Here is a 21,643-nt window from a genome sequence, read left to right as displayed (position 1 = left end):
CGGAAGAGCCTCTGTAGTGCTGTCGGGGGACAGGCACGGGCAGGTGGTCGCTGGCCTCTGCCCCCTCCTTCCCCCATCCTTTCTGAACTGCATTCTGCTTTCCCGTCCCTCCCTGTGTGTGCTCGTGCGGTCACCGCCAGCAGGCGTAAAGCGAGTGCAGGCGGTCTGAGCAGCCCGCCTCTGCGAGCCCCGTGACCAGGTCTCCTTGCTTCCTGCAGTGCACAGCACTCCGGTCGACATGCCGAGCAGAGGGCAGAGCGAAGACAGGGACAGCGGCATCGCCCGCTCAGGTACGTGCTTTCCTCTTGACGGCAGCGCCCATGGCGCGAGCCCTCCCTCTGAGATCTGGGTGTGACGTGCACAGGGACTGCTCCTGCGAGAAGAACGTACGTCGAGCAGCGTCCCGCTATAAAGAGGGAAGCCTCCTTGAGCCAGTGGTCCCGGGACCTGCTGGGTCCTGAGCATCCAACCAGGGGAAGGATAGTGTGCATGGGAATCCCTCTGGCTGTGACCATGGGGGCTGTCCGCTGACCTGCTCACTCTTTCTTCTGTCCTGGAGTCGTGATGCTCTAGATTTTGTCTCCTGTACCCCTTCTCTCCTCATGTCAAGCTGTGACTGACCAGGATTCTGGGCCTCCTTGAGCAACAGAAATTGACCAGAGGCCAGACAAGAAATTGAGGCAAGGCTTTATTGGGGCCCCTGCTGCACCATGAGGAAAGGAGAACAAAGGACGGGTTCGCCTGCTGGCTCGCTCCCTGAGGGGGGATGAGCTGTTCCTTATAAGGCGTGAGGGCAGGGGTGTGTCCAGGGCTGGGGTCGGAGGGGCGGCTTAAGGTGTTCTGCCCGCCGCTTAGGTGGTGCTGAGTGCAGGCGGCGTGTGCAGTGCTCTGCTTTTGCTCCTGAACCCCTGTTTCTGCTCCAGCCTCTTCAGAAATGGCAGTTGGGTTTTTTGGTCTCTTTGTATCTTTTGTCCATAATGTGCCCCAACTGCGCATGCCCCCAGTTATTTTTAGTCCCTTATAGTTTCTTTGTATCTGTGGGTGGAGCAGAGGTGTGTCCAGGTGCAAGCCCTGCAGCAGAGGGTCCCTGGTCCCAGCCTGTTCATTCCAACTCTAAATTGCTCCTAAGACAGAGTGTCCCTTGCCCTTTGAGAAGCAGGACAGTTGAGGGCCGCGTTTGCATTGAAGTGAAAGGTCAGTAGCAGCCGGATCTGAACGCTTTCTCGGGAGGAGGGGGCAGAGGTGAACCTGATGCAAATGTGAGCTTTGGCTTTGTCGGCAGCTCGGCCCCTGAACCCGCCGTCTCTCCTTCGAGGCTCCCGCCCTCCTGTTGGGAGTCCGGGCAGATGCGGGGCTGGCTGCACAGGGACCCCAGGGGCCTTCTGCTCCCCTTCCGTCCCGGGAGCTGCTCCGAAACCCCCAGGTCAGCCCTGGGAGGGTCGCCCTCCACCAAAGGCCGCTCGTGCGCCCGCCGTGGCTGGTTCCTCATGTCGCCCGCACTGTGTGGACCGGGGTCCTCATCCTGGAGCAGAGCAGCGACTCCGACTGTTTGAGCTGAATTCGCAGTGGAAGATGGAGAGAAATTACAGACACGGTTTATTCCTGTTTTCTGTAATTTGTAACTTCCTGTCTGCAGAGTTGAGAGATGGGCAAAATATCTTCAATAGATTTGTTTTTCAGAACAGTTGTAGATTTGCAGAGCAATCGAGACGGTAGTGGGGAGCTCCAGTGTAGCCCCCTGTCGTTAACATCTTAGTCTGTAAGACGGGGCGGTCAGTTGTCACGTCTGTTTGCCTCTGCTCGGCTCTGGCAGTTCCTCAGACTTGCTGTGTTTTGTGACGACCTTGACAGTCTCCAGAAGTAGCAGCCAGGTGCTGCGTAGAATGCCGGCTGTTGGAATTTGTTTGATGCTTTGCACGTGAGTGGACCGGGTTTTGGAAGAGAGGTCACAGAGGTTCGGTGACACTTTTGTTGCCCCCGACCAAGGGTATGTGCTGTCAGCGTAAGTTATGACCACTGATGGTGGCCTTGGTCACCTGACTGGCACGGTGTCTGTCTGGCCTCTCCCCGTCTGCTGCGGGCAGGGCCCTGCGTCAGCTACTTGGAGCTCTTCTGCGTGGCAGCCTGCCCTCCGTCCTCATCCGTCCAGTCAGTCAGCCGTTCATATCAATATGGACTCAGAATGCTTACTTTACACTTCAGGTCAGCCCAGTACTGCTTTATTTTGTCGCTCACGTGGCTCCAGCTTTGGCCATGGAAGCCGTGGAGCACTTACCATTGGCTCCACTGTTTCTTTAACCTCTCTCACTCTGTGTGTGTGTGTGTGTGTGTGTGTGTGTGTGTGTGTGTGGCGCTTCCTCGCTTTCTGGCACTACAGGATGCTCCAGACGTGCCTCGTGTATGTCCTGCCCCATCCCTAGAATCAGTCGTGTCTCCGTGTTGCCCTGTCCTTTCACTGGAGATGGAATTAGGTCCCAGGGTCTGGACCCCAGATACGCTTGTTGCACCTGGAGGGCCGTTTCTCAACGGCCCTCTCAGCCAGCAAGCAGGAGTGTGGGTTTGTGCCGGCTGTGCGTGTCTGTGTCTCTGTGTGTACTGCTGTCGGCGACGCCTGCACCTGCATTCAGCGACGCGTGAGTGCCGCCGATTTCTCCGTGTTGCCCGCCATCTGTGAGCCCGTGGGCCGTCCCACCCTCCCCGCCCGGCTTATCTGCAAACCGCCCCCGATGGCGAGACACCCGGCTCCCGGCCTGCCGCACATTTAGTTAATGGATTCGTTGCAGGGCACACACAACAGCGTCAGGGTGCTTACCCCAGTGCTCCTGTGGGAAACACCTTTTTAAAACGAGAGAGCAGTGCTTGTGTGCAGTTCCTCTGACCTTTCGTCCCCCAGACGTCACTCGTTGCCAAGGTTACCTAGGCCGGCGCCTTTGGAGATGGGGAATGTTTGCAGCTGTCAAGTACCAGGCCAGCAGAAGCTCTGAAATCACAGCTGACACCAGTTCATCTTCGTGATGAACTGGCTGCATGGCGGCTGCCCCAAAACTCTGAACACACAAGTCACATCTGAAGAGGGACCTCAGAGTCTTTTTCTTCCCCAGTAGTTGCGTAAAGAAGTAACTTTAGAAAAGCTTCTATGTTTGTTTTTTGCTTTTTAAATCATCCTCTACAGAGAGGAACTCGATCCGGATGAAGCGTCTGAGAGCACACGGTACGGTTCCCCGGCAGAAAGATAAGACACCGAGGGTCTCTGTCGCCCTCCGCCAGCCGCTTCCCCGCACCTGTCTTCCGCCCGCGTCAGGGAGGAATGTTGTGGGCGCTGACCGCGTGCCCTTCGTGCACCGTGTGCCCCGGGGCTGCAAAGCGCTGTCTGGGTTTGCACTCCCGAGGGCCCTCTGTTGTAGGAGAGCTCAGTTACCGTGGTGGCTTCCACAGTTGGGCCAGTTTGCTACAGTCGAGGTGAAGGGAAGGGGTTGGCAGGGTAGCCGCGAGTCAGGCCGTGAAGCCACATTTATTGAATAACAATCTTGTACCCGCTAGGCTGGCAGGCTCTGCCAGAACTGGGGCCATGCAGAAGACCCGTAGCACCTGCCCTCAGGAAGCTCCATGTAAACCCAGAGTTAAAACAGTGGGTGAAGAGCGCTGCCTCACCCGCCCCGTGGGAGCCGGGGGCCTGGGGGTGGCACCCAGGACGGGGGCGTTCGAGGGACGACAGCCGGGAGGGAGGAAAGAACTGCATCAGCGTTGAGCAAAAGCGCGTTTCAGAAGCTCGTTTGCACAGGGGTGTAGGTCCTGGGGCTGCCCGGGTAAAATGTGCCCGCAGCGTCGGGGACTGGGGGGCGGGGGGGCGAGCCTCATCACAAAAGGCACCGGCGCCCTGTGAGGCCTTGGACTTGGTCTTGTTCGGGGGCAGCTAAAGGGGAAACCTGATTGGCTCCATATTTTAGGTCTATTTGGTGCCTCACCAACTGCTCCAGAAAAAAACTGCACCCGTATATTCATTGCTAAAGTAGATCAGTTGGGCAGGGGGTACAGGACTGAGGGAGGTGGGCAGAAGATAGATTTTTTTCCCATTAACATTTTCTCCCCCAAACTCACCGCTGTGTGTGTGTGTGTGTGTGCGTGTGCTTGTGCGTGCGCACGCATGTGTTTGTAAAGCTAGTGTAAAAGGATTATCTGATTTAGCATAAAATTTTTAAAAACAGTTCATTGGGTTTCTTTCCCCTCTTTCCCTTTTTAGAATAGTACCTGAGAAGAATATCCAGCTTTTTTTCTGGGTTATTCAGTAGCTTACTATAATAAGAGAGGAAATCAAATCTTAATTCTGATCTATGCCTTCATGCATTTTACCCTTCACGATAAGTGCCCCAGTGCCTCTTTAAATAGCTTGTCACACACGCAGAATAAGGAATAGAGCAATAACAAGGATATCCAATTTACTGCTTTAATGGGTTCGACTATATCCACCTATTTTTTTTTAAAGACACTTCATCAGTAAAGGAACAAACTCGATACCAAGCTCACAGTGATTTTTACATTAGAGTATTAGCAGTTTGCTCAACGGTCTTTGCCTTATTCCCTGATTTTTTGTATTAAGGAAGCCAAGTGAGGGAGACATCTATAAAATCTGATGTTCATCTTCATAGACTTTGCTTATAGCAAGTTTGAGAACCATTTTTCTAGTGTCTTTGTGGAGGGTGAAAAGTAGGAGTAGGAAACACATGATGAGCTGTTGTCACTAGCAGAACATCGGAGGTGACCTAGATGTTCATCCAGAGCCTGCTTAAGTCACGTTCGTCCCACAGAGCAGCCCCACGTGGTGGTTGGAAGGGCACGGCAGCCTAGCAGGCCTCGAAATAGAACAGTTCTCTTAGATGTATTTCTAAGTGAAAAAGAAAAGTTGATCAGCAGTGAGTTGCAGTGAACGGTCATTTATGTTTCAAGAGAAAAAGGGCATATGCAAGATCTCTCTCCACATATAAAGACAGAAAAGTGTGTTCATCGAATGTGTCTGGAAGGGGTCCCCCTGGGACAGGGATGGAGGGAGTGCATTCTCATTCTTTTCTGGATACTGTGAATGTGTCCCCTGTGCATGTATGCATCAGAAAGTTAAATTCATTCTCAAGAGGTTATTTGAGTGGCTGCTCTTAGGAAGGTTTAGGCACGGTCTCGGGAGAGAGGAGGGGTGGGTTTCAGCCGCGCTGGAAGGTGGTCCTGGCGGGGCTTGGGGACTAATGGGACACAGGGCATGGCGGGGGGGACAAAGGGCGACTCTCCAGTTTCTAACAGGATGACGAGTGGGGCATGCGGGCATGCCCCATACCAGGGGAGGAGGCGCCTGGGGAGACGGGTGTTGAGCCAGTATCTCAGTCACAAGTGCCCGCAAGTGCCCCAGCCACGAGCAGTCAGCTGTAGTTCAGAAAGAGGACACGGGTGGGGCAGAAGCTGCAATCTGGCGGCCACGGCGAGGGGGAGAGGACGGTGCAGGCAGCTGGGGCTGGGACCCGCCTCCCGGCCTGGCCAGCCGCCACCTCCATCCAGCTGCTGACTCCGCTCCCCGGCAGCACGCTCAAATCACGGGCAGGAAGGTAATGTCTTCATTCTCTGTGCCCTGGAAAGTAGTAAAACCATCAGTGTGAGGAGAACGTCTAGCTCGTATGTTCAGACACGTTTATTAAGTGCTTTACGGTCAGCCTTCAGGACAAGAGCACACGGCGTCATGGTGTTCAGACAGGACCCGAGTTTTGGCCACTCTGCCATTTGGGTGTGAAGACAGATGGCACACACGCACACATGCACACACACATGCACACACGCACACACACAGGGAGTGGGGGCAAAGGGAGATTCATGACCCAGAGAGTGAGGCCGCCTGTGAGAGACGGGACAGAGAGGGCCCTGGGATGTGGTGCTCGGGGCGGGCCAGCATGGGGGTCTCCGTCCCCGTGGTTCTGGAGAGGGGCGCCATCACCTTCACCACCACCATCATCACCACCACCATGACCACCTCCACCACCACCACCTTCACCAACATCATCACCACCACCATCACCTTCACCACCACCACCATCACCACCACCACCATCACCATCACCACCACCACCGTCACCACCACCATCACCACCACCATCACCTCCACCATCACCTTCATCACCACCACCACCGCCACCACCATCACCATCAGTGGGATCTTCCCGGACCGGGGCACGAACACCATCGCCACCACCACCACCATCACCACCATCACCTCCTCCACCACCGCCACCACCACCATCATCACCACCATCACCACCATCACCACCACCATCACCACCACCATCACCTCCACCACCATCACCACCATCACCACCACCACCTCCACCACCACCACCGTCATCGCCACCACCATCACCTTCATCACCACCACCACCATCGCCACCACCATCACCTTCATCACCACCATCACCACCACCACCACCATCATCACCACCATCACCACCACCATCATCACCACCATCACCTCCACCACCACCGCCATCATGGCCACCACCACTATCATCACCACCATCACCACCATCACCACCACCATCACCTCCACCACCACCGCCATCATCACCACCCAGCATCACCTCCATCACCATGACCACCTCAACCACCATCACCAACATCATCACCACCATCACCATAACCGCCTCCACCACCACCATCATCACCACCACCACCACCATCACCACCAAACAGAATAAAGATTTTCTTTTAATGGGGGGTGGGAGGGAGAGAAAATCCAAATGCTCTGCATACAGCTTTGACCATAGGAAACTTTTTAATAAATTCAGGCTTTGAACTCTCTCTAGAAATTTGTATTCTAACGCTTTGTTTCCGCCATGCTTGCCGATCAAGACAGGCATCACTGTCCTTCACGTAATCATTTTCTCATTCTTCGTATGGCAACATTTCTTAAGCATCTTATGTGCCAGACATTTTTGTCAGATGTGGGGATAGATCAGTGATCAACTAGACATGGAATTATGTTCAATAAAGGGGACACAGAGAAAGACTATAAAATGTAGGCAGGCACTCATCACCACCAGGGTGCTCACGGAAGGCCTCTCCCGGAAGCTGAAATTTCAGCTGACTTGAGTGCCCCTGGTGGCTGGCTTGCTGAAGCCAGAGCAAAGAGCATCTCAGGCCTGCTGGCCGCTGGGGCAGAGCCCGGGGGTGGGAGCAGGCTTTGCAGGTTTGTGTGTGGGGCACAGAAAGACCGTTGTGTACCAGGAACAGAGGAAGGCTGGATGTCGTGAGGGGAGTGTGCAAGATGAGCTTGGGCAGGAATAGGGGCCTGGTCACATTAGCCTGTTTTCATTTTGGTGGCAGTGTTTCCAGATACACAAACAAGCCAACCTCAGAATTCTTTCCGTTGAAGGAATTATAGCAGCTTCTGAGCGCTTGACTTTTGCACTTCCTTTTCCAGTGTCAGGCTTGCCCCTTAGGGATTTTCGTTTGTTTCTCCTTCGCCCCTCGAAGCTCCCCGAGGGCAGAGACCCACCTGTTGTGCAACGCTGACTGCTCCCTCCCCAGCAGCGTGAATCCATGCTCAATGGATATTTGAGTGAGGCGGGGGGATATGTCCCCCATATGTACAAGGAGGAGTACACATAGATTTTTTTAAAGACTTACTGAGGTGATCTGGTTATTTTCATAGGGAACATCTGGGATGCGCTTTCCATGGCTGCCTCTTGCTGGCATTTTACTCTTAGCTGAAATGTCCCATTTTCACACGGGTGTTCTCTGACTGCTGATTAGAGAGTAAACCTTTGCCCTAGTTGCTTGAAGAAAATCATATGAACTTATCACCATCTGAAATCATCTTGTTTACTTATTCCATAAGTGTGAGCTTCTTAAGGGCAGAGACTGTCTCTATGCTGTAAGTTTCTGCCCCAGGCCTAGGTGGTGCCAGGCTCTTAGTAGGTGCTCAGAAAATGTGTGTTGAGGGAACGGGTTTGATTTAAGAGTTTCAGGGCATTATTTGTTCAAATCCAAATCCTGTAGTCAAATCATCAGTATGGTGTTTCTAGTAAACTCTCCAAACAGCAAACGTATTTCCAGAGAAAGTTAAACATTTATCTTGAACTTGAATGACATGGGCCAAGAAGAGCCAGCAATCAGCATTTTTAAGCCTTTAGACTTATTCTTTTTTCTCACTGCTAATTTCTGCAGGAATAAATAGATGCTCGCTGAAGAGCCCCCTCAGTCAGGAGGGTGGGGATGAAAGCTCAAATTATTTTCTTATTAATGTACAAAACTCCAAAAGTCTTTGCAGTCTGTATGCATTAACATTTGTTTTAATTGTAAAATTATTCTAAAAAGAAAAGTGATACTAAAAATATTAAGGAGTGTTAGACATAGCACTTTAAAAGCTGAAACTGAGGGCTTCCCAGGTGGCGCACTGGTTGAGAGTCCGCCTGCCGATGCAGGGGAGACGGGTTCGTGCCCCGGTCTGGGAGGATCCCACATGCCGCGGAGCGGCTGGGCCAGTGAGCCATGGCCGCTGAGCCTGCGCGTCCGGAGCCTGTGCTCCGCAACGGGAGAGGCCACAACAGCGAGAGGCCCGCGTACCGCAAAAAAAAAAAAAAAAAAAAAAAAAAAAGCTGAAACTGAGCCTAGGTATAATTTAACCGAAAGTCACACATTTTACAACTGTGGCACCAACTGGAGAATTTCTCTACCTGGCTCACGAAGCTGGGACCCACCCCACGTAACTCTCATGCAGAAGCGCTTCGGTGCCCTGGAGGTACCAGTCTCCTTAGCAAAGGTAGGGAAACAGCTGGGCACACTTCACGCAGCCCTGGCGATGGGGACGTGCACCAGGGCCCCAGCACCACTCCACGTTGCACTGCCTTGAAGACCATGGCCCAGCCCTGTCACACGCACTAAGTGGTGATTGAATCCACCCTTTTCTTGTGAAAATGGCAATAGGTTACAAGCCACAATTAGGCCTCTTGCATTTGAGAGTTGTAGCTGTATTGTTTCCTAGAATATCTGATTGACAACATAATACCACAGTACTTTTACATAGAAACCTTACCACATGATATTAAAATATTTTTGAGGAAATGCTGGAGAGCACTAAGCCAGTCCTTTAGATTATATTTCGTAAAAATTATTATTCAGCATCTTATAGTAGGGATAAAGGGAACATCCTCCTTGGGTTTTTATTATTTTAATTTTTTGCCTTTTTCATGTCTCTATTACAAGTTCTTGGTTCTTTTCATAACTAATCAGAATTAATGACCTCTCAGTACTCTGAAATGTCTTACCTAGTCCACCTTTTCCAAGAATTATCAGAGAGAGTGAGTAACCAGCATTTACTGTATGGGGTGCTGGGGTAAGTGCTTTACACGTATTTTTACACGTATTGATTTGTTTAATCCTCACAGGAACCATGTGAAATAGGTCGGTGGTTTTCAAAGTGTTCTTTTGTCTGCAACCGATGCTAATGCATTTCATCATGATCCAGGAACAAACATCTTTATATATAACAAACAAAAGTGTCACCAATTAATGTTAACGCTGCAACCTACTCTATTTTCTTTTCTGCTCCTTTTTTAAAATACCAGTTTTGATCCGCTAAAGACTTCGTAGCCCACTAGCAGGGTGGTGCAGCTCTCACAAAAAGGTGCGGTGTGGTCCTTTTTTGCCCCCCATTTCACGGATGAGAAAGCTGACAGGTTAAGTGGACTGCCCAAGTGTCCCAGCCGGTGAGTGGCAGAGCTGGGATTTGAACAAGAGCATGGGTCTTACTTGGTTTACTAAACTGAATCATGCAGCAATACCACTTCCAGAAGGAAGTGGTCCTCAGGGTCATCGCCATCTTGCTTCTGTGATCAGGGGGAAAAAAATGTACTTATAATACAAGTACTGTAACTCACCTCTGTCCTCCACCTGCCAAGAAGGAGCTGATATGCCCAGCATAAGATAGGGAGAGAGACGGGACCCTGAAGATTTGGGACTAGGGGGTGAGGATTTTCTGGTCTTATAAGGGATTTTGAAAACTTGGGGGTGAGGCAGACATGTCTAATTAGGATTTTTTTTATTAAGTAGTACTGTGTGACTTTGAGGAAAAACTCTCTTCTATCTCCCTTCAAAATCCTCAGTAAAATTACCTACTCGCTGATATTTGAAACCAGGATTTGATTTTGGAGGTTGAAGTCCAGCCTCAAGGCTGAAACCAAACCACCTGGTAACACTTCAGTGCAGAAATGCCGTATGCTCAGCCAACATTTATTAATTGTCCGTTGTGTCTCAGGCGCTGTCCTGGGTACAAGGAATCACAGATGAATAAGGTCTCCTGGACACATTTCCTGTACATGTTGACTGGATCAGAAGAAAAGCATCTTGTAGATGCTCACAGCACCTCTGCGGTGGACAGAAGGAAGCCTGAGTTGTTAGCATCTCACCTTGTGGCTGGGGGTTCCCTGGTCTCACAGCTGTTCAGCTCCGTGTGGGATCCCTGTGCGCTGAACAGCGCCTGGCACGTTGTAGACACTTGACTCGCAGCCAGGCAAGTCAAGGATTTCAGAACTCATGTCGGGGACTCAGCTTATTTCCATCTGCCTGTAAAAGTATGAATAAAAGTACGACAGTTCACGTGGAGAAGCTGCCTTCCGAGGGGTGTCCATGAGCATGGTATACCGCACTTCCTGAAGTCAGCCCGGTGCCCTGTGTTCCGCCTGTGCAAACATCAGCCAGCCGACTGGCACATTCCACTCCTTTCTGCCCCCGACCGAGTAACATTTCAGTGTCCTGATTCCTTAACCCTGGGGGGTAGAGGGAAAAACATCTGTTTCCTCCCTCTGTTCTTCCAAACCCACAGAGCTCCTCCAAGCAGCCGGGGTTTGAAAGAAGCCCTTTGCCTGCCCTGACGGGGACCGGTGGGGCTGTGCGTCGGCCACACCTAGGGACGCACTGTGACGGAGGCCGCAGAGAGGCTGAGGGCAGCCGAGTCATCCAAGCAGAAAGCACGTCTGGGAGCAGATGTGCCTCCTGCAGAGCCGAGGGAGTCGTGAGGGGCGGGAAGTGCCGTGTATCTGGAGATGGCGGCGGGAGAGGGTGCTTTGCGGGGCAAGTACTCTTCTGCCTGGATTTCACCTCGACACACAGGGGGACCAAGCAGTCAAGGGGGGACACGCGCGTGAGTCGGCTCCGTGTGCGGCACTGGCTCCCGGGCAGCAGTAGCAGTCCTTCCGTGGACTCTTCGTTGTATCCGAAATCTGCAGGCTGCCCTCTGGATGAGTAATGTTTGTTTACGTTTGGAATGTGGGGCTGGTGCCTGGTCACCGATGCCCTTGCCGTGTCGGCGACCCCTGTTTGTTTTAAAGGGTGTTTTCCTGGCTGTACCGCAGCCTGAGAGGGCTCCCCCTGCTGGCTGTGGCCGGTAGAACCTGAACGGTTAGGTCCCGGGGCTTGTATGGATATTTTTCGCGTAGGTGCACGTGGGCTCCTGGAGCCCAGCTCTCAACTTCCCAATCTTCTTCCCGCAGCTTCCCTGAGCAGCCTTCTGATCACACCGTTCCCGTCTCCAAGCTCCTCTGCGTCCTCCTCCAGCAGTTACCAGCGCCGCTGGCTTCGGAGCCAGACCACGAGCTTGGAAAACGGCATCATTCCCAGGAGGTGAGCTGGGTTCCCCTGGCCGTGCAGGGCACTGGGGCGGGCAGCCCGGCGATGCTGGCGGACACTGCACTCACTTGCTGTCGGCACAAATGGGCCGGAGCTTTCCGCTCGGCTTCGGCTCAGTCTGGAAGTTCACAGGTGAGAGGTTCCGGGAAAGACACTGGGACTATGTGGGTAGATTTGGCATTGATTTAAAGTGAGTGCGTGCTCTCTTTGCATTGGGTCCCTTCCAGGTGTATCCTTTGTAAGTTAGAAGGCTGGAATAAATCTTCCCTTGGCTTACGGTGACACCAGCGTGGTCTTTGAAAATATATGAACTCGAGGATGGTTAATTTTTGGTGAAACAAATTCTTAAACAGTCAACAGTCCGATTATGAATAGAGATGACAGCATCGAGATACTCTCTGCCTTCGTTTCAGTTGGTTTTCAGATCTAAAGTTCAGTTATGTTGCAAAACGCACGTTGTTGGTTTATGATGATGTTACATCAGTACCTTCCCACCTCTTCTTCCTACAACCCAAAACCTCAAAAGGGAATTAAGATAGGCTGTACCTACGAAAAACCCACATGACAGTTGGTTACCTTAGTAAGTGAATAGAGGTCGGCATGTGTCGGCGCTGTGGAGGGGTAAAGAAAGAGCTGGCTGCAGGCCTGCGCTTTAGGAGCTCACAGAGACGGTGCTCACGTAAACAGTGGTGTGAAGAAGGTAGTGCTAAATGCTCAGAGGGGCATATGGGGGTGTGCGGCTCGGGGGCGGGACGCAGCCTTGCGGGAGGTCTTGGGGTTGGGGCAGACTTCGTGAAGGGGGGGACCTGAAAGCACAGGCTGAGAAACGGGGGAGCCGAGGCGTACGCAGGGCATCAGGCTGCTGGCCCCCTTCTCCCCAAAATTAACATCACGTGTACGTGTTAGTTTTGTTTGTTTGTTTGTTTTTAAAGAAACATGTTCCAGGGCTTCAGGCATTTTCAGAATAATCTATAAAATGAATGTAAGGCTTTTCCATTAAAAATATTTTACTTACAAAATATAATAGAAATAATAGTGATATGTGACTATTATCACAAAGTTATAAATTACTAAAACGTTTTGGTGTAAAAATTCTATATAATACAATCAGTAGTAATACTTGACTCACTATCGTCATTCATTATAAGGTTTTCCTGGCTCGCTTTTCTGCACATGCATTTGTTTAGGTCATCAAAATGTGTACGTCAATCAACATAATTGAAAGCAGCATTAGTCACTCCTGGCAAATGCAAGCTGACAAATAATTTTTGATAACTTTTTTATTTGGGGAAAGCTCTTTGTGCACATTGAAGCTGTTACTGGAGCTTTATAGGTTATAACAACATTGAGATAAATTTGTAATAAACCGTAAAAATATAAATTTTGGGTTGTTTGGCCTGAGGTGATCCAGCACTGGAGGCTACAGGCTCTTTCTTGAGGCTAATGGCAGACTCTGGGAGGGCTCACGCCAAGGAGTACTTCCCAGAACGTTTGCTGCCAGAGTCCTTGTCCCTGCAGTGAGCCACAGCCACCCCCCACCTCTGCAGGAGACCCCCCCCCAACACTATCCAGCCGTGGGGCTGACAGGGTCTCGGTGCTCTGGCCAGGTGTCAGGCCTGAGCCTCTGAGGTGGGAGAGCCGAGTTCAGGACATTGGACCACCAGAGACCTCCCAGCTCCATGTAATATCAATGGATGAGAGCTCTCCCAGAGATCTCCATCTCAACGCTAAGACACAGCTCCACTCAACAACCAGCAAGCTACAGTGCTGGATACCCTATGCCAAACAACTAGCAAGACAGGAATACAACCCCAGCCATTAGCACAGAGGCTGCCTAAAATCATACTAAGTTCACAGACACCCCAAAACACACCACCAGATGTGGACCTGCCCACCAGAAACACAAGATCCAGCCTTATCCACCAGAACACAGGCACCAGTTCCCTCCACCAGGAAGCCTACACAACCCACTGAACCAAACTTACCCACTGGGGACAGACACCAAAAACTACAGAAACTACGAACCTGCAGCCTGCGAAAAGGAGACACCAAACACAGTAAGTGAAGCAAAATGAGAAGACAGAGAGACACACAGCAGATGAAGGAGCAAAGTAAAAACCCACCAGACCAAACAAATGAAGAGGAAATAGGCAGTCTACCTAAAAAAGAATTCAGAGTAATGATAGTAAAGATGGTCCAAAATCTTGGAAATAGAATGGAGAAAATGCAAGAAATGTTTAACAAGGACCTAGAAGAACTAAAGAGCAAACAAACAATGATGAACAACACAATAAATGAAATTAAAAATTCTCTAGAAAATAATCAATAGCAGAATAACTGAGGCAGAAGAACGGATAAGGGACCTGGAAGATAAAATAGTGGAAATAACTACCACAGAGCAGAAAAAAGAAAAAAGATTGAGAAGAATTGAGGACAGTCTCAGAGACCTCTGCGACAACATTAAACGCACCAACATTTGAATTATAGGGGTCCCAGAAGAAGAAGAGAAAAAGAAAGGGACTGAGAAAATATTTGAAGACATTATAGTTGAAAACTTCCCTAATATGGGAAAGGAAATAGTCAATCAAGTCCAGGAAGCACAGAGAGTCCCATACAGGATAAATCCAAGGAGAAACATGCCAAGACACATATTAATCAAACTGTCAAAAATTAAGTACAAAGAAAAAATACTGAAAACAGCAAGGGAAAAACAACAAATACACAAGGGAATCCCCATAAGGTTAACAGCTGATCTTTCAGCAGAAACTCTACAAGTCAGAAGGGAGTGGCAGGACATACTTAAAGTGATGAAAGGGAAGAACCTACAACCAAGATTACTCTACCCAGCAAAGGTCTCATTTATTTGATGGAGAAAATAAAACCTTTACAGACGAGCAAAAGCTAAGAGAATTCAGCACCACCAAACCAGCTTTACAACAAATGCTAAAGGAACTTCCCTAGGCAGGAAACACAAGACAAGGAAAAGACCTACAATAACAAACCCAAAACAATTAAGAAAATGGTAATAGGAACACACACATCGATAACTAACTTAAATGTAAATGGATTAAATGCTCCAACCAAAACACTGTCAGAATGGAAACAAAAACAAGACCTGTATACGTGCTGTCTATGAGAGACTCACTTCAGACCTAGGGACACATGCAGACTGAAAGTGAGGGGATGGAAAAAGATATTCCATGCATATGGAAATCAGTAGAAAGCTGGAGTAGCAATTCTCATATCAGACAAAATAGACTTTAAAACAAAGACTATTACAAGAGACAAAGAAGGACACTACATAATGATCAAGGGATCAATCCAAGAAGAAGATATAACAATTGTAAATATTTATGCACCCAACATAGAAGCACCTCAATACATAAGGCTAATGCCAACAGCCATAAAAGGGGAAATCAGCAGTAACACAATCATAGTAGGGGACTTTATCACACCAATTTCACCAATGGACAGATCATCCAAAATGAAAATGAATAAGGAAACACAAGCTTTAAATGATACATTAAACAAGATGGGGACTTAATTGATGTTTATAGGACATTCCATCCAAAAACAACAGAATACACTTTCTTCTCAAGTGCTCATGGAATATTCTCCAGGATAGATCATATCCTGGGTCACAAATCAAGCCTTCATAAATTTAAGAAAATCGAAATCGTATCAAGCATCTTTTCCAACCACAACGCTATGAGATTAGAAATCAATTACAGGGAAAAAGACGTAAAAACCACAAATACATGGAGGCTAAATGATATGTTACTAAATAACCAAGAGATCACTGAAGAAATCAAAGAGGAAATCAAAAAATACCTAGAGAAAAATGACAATGAAAACACGACAATCCAAAACCTATGGGATGCAGCAAAAGCAGGTCTAAGGAAGTTTATAGCAATACAATCCTACCTCAAGAAACAAGAAAAATCTCAAATAAACAATCTAACATTACACCTAAAGCAATTAGAGAAAGAAGAACAAAACCCCCAAAGTTACCAGAAGGAAAGAAATCATAAAGATCAGAGCAGAAATAAATGAAAAAAGTGAAGGAAACGATAGCAAAGATCAATAAAACTAAAAGCTGGTTCTTTGAGACGATAAACAAAATTGATAAACCATTAGCCAGACTCATCAAGAAAAAGAGGGAGAAGACTCGAATCAACAGAATTAGAAATGAAAAAGGAGAAATAACAACTGGCACTGCAGAAATACAAAGGATCCTGAGAGACTACTAAAAACACCTATGTGCCAGTAAAAGGGACAACCTGGAAGAATGGACACATTCTAAGAAAAGCACAACCTTCTGACACTGAACCAGGAAGAAATAGAAAATATAAACAGACCAATCACAAGCACTGAAATTGAAACTGTGATTAAAAATCTTCCAATGGACAAAAGCCCAGGACCAGATGGCTTCACAGGTGAATTCTATCAAACATTTAGAGAAGAGCCAACACCCATCCTTCTCAAACTCTTCCAAACTATAGCAGAGGGAGGAACACTCCCAAACGCATTCAACGAGGCCACCATCACCCTGATACCAAAACCAGACAAAGATACTACAAAAAAAGAAAATTACACACCAATATCACTGATGAACATAGATGCAAAAATCCTCAGCAAAATACTAGCAAACAGAATCCAACAGCACACTAAAAGGATCATACACCATGGTCAAGTGGTGTTTATCCCAGGAATGCAAGGATCCTTCAGTATATGCAAGTGAGTCAGTGTGATAAACCATATTAACAGATGGAAGGAGAAAAACCATATGATCATCTCAATAGATGCAGGGAAAGCTTTCGACAAAATTCAACACCGATTTATGATAAAAACCCTCCAGAAAGTAGGCATAGAGGGAACTTTCCTCAACATAATAAAGGCCATATATGACAAACCCACAGCCAACATCGTCCTCAATGGTGAAAAACTGAAACCATTTCCACTAAGATCAGGAACAAGACAAGGTTGCCCACTCTCACCACTCTTTTTTTTTTTTTTTTTTTTTTGCGGTATGTGGGCCTCTCACTGCTGTGGCCTCTCCCATTGTGGAGCACAGGCTCCGGACGAGCAGGCTCAACGGCCATGGCTTATGGGCCCAGCCGCTCCACGGCACGTGGGATCCTCCCAGACCGGGGCACGAACCCGCATCCCCTGCATCGGCAGGCGGACTCTCAACCACTGCGCCACCAGGGAAGCCCATCACCACTCTTATTCAACATAGTTTTGGAAGTTTTAGCCACAGCAGTCAGAGAAGAAAAACAAATAAAAGGAATCCAAATCAGAACAGAAGAAGTAAAATTGTCACTGTTTGCAGATGACATGATACTTTACATAGAGAATCCTAAGATGCTACCAGAAAACTACTAGAGCTAATCAATGAATTTGGTAAAGTAGCAGGATACAATACTAATGCACAGAAATCTCTGGCATTCCTATACACTAATGATGAAAAATCTGAAAGAAATTAAGGAAACACTCCCATTTACCACTGCAACAAAGAGAATAAAATACCTAGGAAAAAAACATACCTAAGGAGACAAAATACCTGTATGCAGAAAACTGTAAGACACTGATGAAAGAAATTAAACAGATGGAGAGATATACCATGCTCTTGGATTGGGAAAATCAACATTGTGAAAATGACTCTACTACCCAAAGCAATCTACAGATTCAATGCAATCCCTTTCAAACTACCAATGGCATTTTTCACAGAACTAGAGCAAAAAATTTCACAATATGTATGGAAAGACATAAGATCCCGAAGAGCCAAAGCAATCTTGAGAAAGAAAAACGGAGCTGGAGGAATCAGGCTCCCTGACTTCAGACACTACTACAAAGCTACAGTAATCAAGACAGTATGGTACTGGCACAAAAACAGAAATACAGATCAATGGAACAAGATAGAAAGCCCAGAGATAAACCCACGCACATATGGTCACCTTGTCTTTGATAAAGGGGGCAAGAATATACAATGGAAAAAGACAGCCTCTTCAATAAGTGGTGCTGGGACAACTGGACAGGTACACGTAAAAGAATGAAATTAGAACACTCCCTAACACCGTACACAAAAATAAACTCAATATGGATTAAAGACCTAAATGTAAGGCCAGACACTAAAACTCTTAGAGGAAAACATAAGCAGAATGCTATATGACATAAATCACAGCAAGATCCTTTTTGACCCACCTCCTAGAGAAAGGGAAATAAAAACAAAAATATACAAATGGGACCTAATGAAACTTAAAAGCTTTTGCACAGCAAAGGAAACCATAAACAAGACAAAAAGACGACCCTCAGAATGGGAGAAAATATTTTCAAACAAAGCAACTGACAAAGGATTAATCTTTAAAATATACAAGCAGCTCATGCAGCTCAATATCCAAAAAACAAACAACCCAATCCAACAATGGGCAGAAGACCTAAACAGACATTTCTCCCAAGAAGATATACGGATTGCCAACAAACACATGAACGGATGCTCAACATCACTAATCATTAGAGAAATGCAAATCAAAACTACAATGAGGTATCACCTCACACCGGTCAGAATGGCCATCATCAAAAACTCTACAAACAATAAATGCTGGAGAGGGTGTGGAGAAAAGGGAACCATCTTGCACTGTCGGTGGGAAGGTAAATTGATACAGCCAGTATGGGGAACAGTATGGAGGTTCCTCAAAAAACTAAAAATAGAATTACCATATGACCCAGGAATCCCACTACTGGGCATATACCCAGAGAAAACCATAATTCCAAAGGAGTCATGTACCACAATGTTCACTGCTGCACTATTTACAATAGCCAGGACATGGAAGCATCCTAAGTGTCCATCGACAGGTGAATGGATAAAGATGTGGCACATATTTACAATGGAATATTACTCAGCCATAAAAAGAAACGAAAGTGAGTTATTTGTAGCAAGGTGGATGGACCTAAGTCTGTCATACAGAGTGAAGTAAGTCAGAAAGAGAAAAACAAATACCGTATGCTAACACATATATGTGGAATCTTAAAAAGAAAAAAAAAAGTTCTGAAGAACCTGGGGGCAGGACAGGAATAAAGACACAGACGTAGAGAATGGACTTGGGGACACAATGAGGGATAAGAGTAAGCTGGGATGAAGTGAGAGAGTGGCGTGGACATATATACACTACCAAATGTAAAATAGATAGCTAGTGGGAAGCGGCCGCATAGCACAGGGAGATCAGCTCGGTGCTTTGTGATCACCTAGAGGGGTGGGATAGGGAGGGTGGGAGGGAGACGCAAGAGGGAGGGGATATGGGGATATATGTATACATACAGCTGATTCACTTTGTTATACAGCAGCACTGTAAAGCAATTAGACTGCAATAAAGATGTTTAAAAAAAAAAGGAAGAAAAAAAACAAATTTCAGTACATCTGGATCAGACGATTCTTATGGAACAGTTTTGCTAAAGATTCAGTTCTTCACACACATCCATTTTGTGTAAGTCTGAATTGAATTTTAAATGTATCTTTACGCACGGTTATTTTAATGTTTCCTCTGCCATTTCCTGTGACTTACAGAGCTCTTACAAGAAACTGGAAGTGTCTTCATGAGCTGCATATAATTCAGAATGCCTTTTTACGCACTGTGTCACTACATCGTCAATTATACGGAAATTTAATTTTAAAATGGGCTTCATTACTAATAATTTCTTCTTCTGAAGCTTCATATGAAAGTTGTGGGTATTTTCTATCCAATGCAGCAATCTCTACATTCAATTTCTGTTTCTGTGCCTGTGGATATTTGCTTTGCAATGTTGCTGCAGTTTTCAAAACGAGATATTAACGAACTCTTTAAAGAATTCTAATAACTCCCTGATGTACTTTGTTGCATTGTGAACTGTAGGCCCTTCCTTTGTGATAGTTTACTGCCCTGGGGCTCAGGACGAAGAGCTAAGTGTTGTGCAGACTCCACAGGGGCGGGCTCTGATGATGGACAGACAGGCTGCCTCCCTCTCGGTCCGGGCCTTGCCCCAGCCCTTCCCCCCTCCCATGGCCGTGCCCTCTGCCACCGCCCATTTGGGCCGAGGTCCCAGCCTTGGGGCCTTGTGGCACCACCTTGTTTCTGGACTCGTGAGTGTGTGCCTGACCCCAGGCCAGCCACCCAGCTTCCGACCCCCACGCCGTGCGCTCGTCTGCCTGGCGTCTGCCCTGCCCACGCCCATGCGTCATCACCCCATCAGACTTCACTTACAGAGCGCAAGTTAAAGGTGACACGGTTAAGAATCAAGGTAGCACCCGGAGAACGTCACCGCGAGCCTGGGCCCTCCTGAGAGCAGCCCCGCAAGGCGTGGAGGTGGGGGGGGGCGCAGGCTGTGAGCCGGTGGTCCTGTACTCGCCCTTGCCTGACGCCCAGGACGGAAGAGCCGCGGGCGCTCAGCTTCGGTCACTGTGCCCGCGAAGACCCTTCGATTACCGGGGTCGCCGCCCGTCTCTCCCTGTGGCAGGTGTGTGGGCAAGGGATTCGTTTCTGACGCAGGACCGGAGAACACTGGGTACCAGGGATGCGATTGCCTCCGGCTCTGAGAGGAAGTCACCGCACTCAGAGACCTGGTTCCTGAGAGAGTGCAGGGTGGCCAGGGAGGATCTTCACAGCCTTACGGTTGGTTGCTCGCTGACCCCCGTGCCACGTGGGGAGCTTCGGCGACCGGCGGGTGGGGGGAGTCGGCGGGGGGCAGTTTACCCGCTGGCGCAGAGGTGCTGTCGGTGGAGGAGAGAAGCTGCGGATCCCCCCTTAGTGCGGCCGGTGAAGCCCGAAACAAGCAGGTATGACGTCCCAGAAAGGCTTTGGCCCGGAATTGTAAAATGAATAACCAGAAAGAGTCGCTGATGAGATGTTCCTTGACCTGCAGAAATGGCGATTTCATATGTTCCAACATAACCCATAGATTCCGCCTACATTCAGAGCTGACATAACCAGTCAGACTGAGCAGTCCTGAGGCCAATTACAGGTCACTGAGATGTATTTAAATAGTCACAGTTGTTGCTTTGTTTAGGATCTTGAAGTATTTACAGTGTATGTAAATACTCATTCATGTGTCAACAAAATGCTATTTGAAAAATCCAGTGTGTAGCGTGGTCTTCCCTTGACTTGAAGGCCTGTCAGCTGGTGTGATCGCTCCCAGCCCGTCCCCCCAGTGGATGGGTCAGACGTGGCGCCAGAGCCCTTGGTCATTCCCAGTGTCCGAGCAACGAGCCAGGGCTAGCAGACAGAACCCCTGGGCTGGGACTCGGGCGTGGTCACTGAAAAGCTTTCTGTTTTGAAGCAAGTTGGTTAGTCCCTCTGCCCCAGTTTTCACATTTGCAGAATGGTCTGTGTATCTTACCTGTTGCCTTGAGGGTAGAGCTAGGTTGAATTATTTGTGTGCATACTTAAAATTTTTAAGACATCCTGAAACATGCTTTCATTGTAGACTGATCTTAAAAGTATACTTACAGATACCGCATGACCTGACTTATTCCAGTCTGCGTGGTTGATCCAAGACGACAGATTGAATGAAGCTCAGTTGCTTTAGAATTCAGCAGAGAGACATAGGGAAGCGAGTAAGAGGCACGCACGCTATTAAAGCTGCGGGTGTTTTTCAGAAATTCGGCAGACGGCAGCGTCCGCTGTGCTAGGTGCAGTTGGTTACTGTTTCTAGGGTGGAGCTGAAGCTGACACACATCTGCAGAGGGCTCAGTGGTCACTGCAGTCTGATTATTAAGGACCACATTGGCCAAAGATGAGTGGACTGATGTAGTCATTTTACTTTTGCAAAAGGGGGGAAATAGGAGATAACGAAGAAGAAAGGGTTGTAAGAAGGAATTGGTGTAACATAAGCTCAGAATTTCCTCTACGGAATAGGAGTAAAAACTGGTGCAGAAAAACAAAGTTATAGGACGAGTTCTCTGCAGAAGAGGGAGCATTGTTTGAAATTAAGTAAAATGGTAAGAGGGCCTGGAGAA

The 21,643-nt window shown here is 48.2% G+C and overlaps 1 protein-coding gene across 1 annotated transcript in view; it reads left to right on the top strand.

Annotated features, from left to right (window-relative positions):
• The window catches only part of FNIP2 (folliculin interacting protein 2), a 126,679-nt gene that overhangs the window by 72,285 nt on the left and 32,751 nt on the right, over positions 1-21,643 (top strand). Inside the window, exons 8-9 of the mRNA XM_007446627.1 lie at positions 219-290; positions 11,520-11,649. Of these exons, the coding sequence (XP_007446689.1) occupies positions 219-290; positions 11,520-11,649 (202 nt within the window). The remainder of the gene's footprint in view (positions 1-218; positions 291-11,519; positions 11,650-21,643) is intronic.

Source organism: Lipotes vexillifer, unplaced genomic scaffold (genome assembly GCF_000442215.2).
Source record: "Lipotes vexillifer unplaced genomic scaffold, Lipotes_vexillifer_v1.1 scaffold1862, whole genome shotgun sequence".
NCBI classification, from domain to species: domain Eukaryota; kingdom Metazoa; phylum Chordata; class Mammalia; order Artiodactyla; family Lipotidae; genus Lipotes; species Lipotes vexillifer.
The sequence above is the reverse complement of the archived record's forward strand: the minus strand, read 5'-3'. Positions and strand labels throughout refer to the sequence as shown.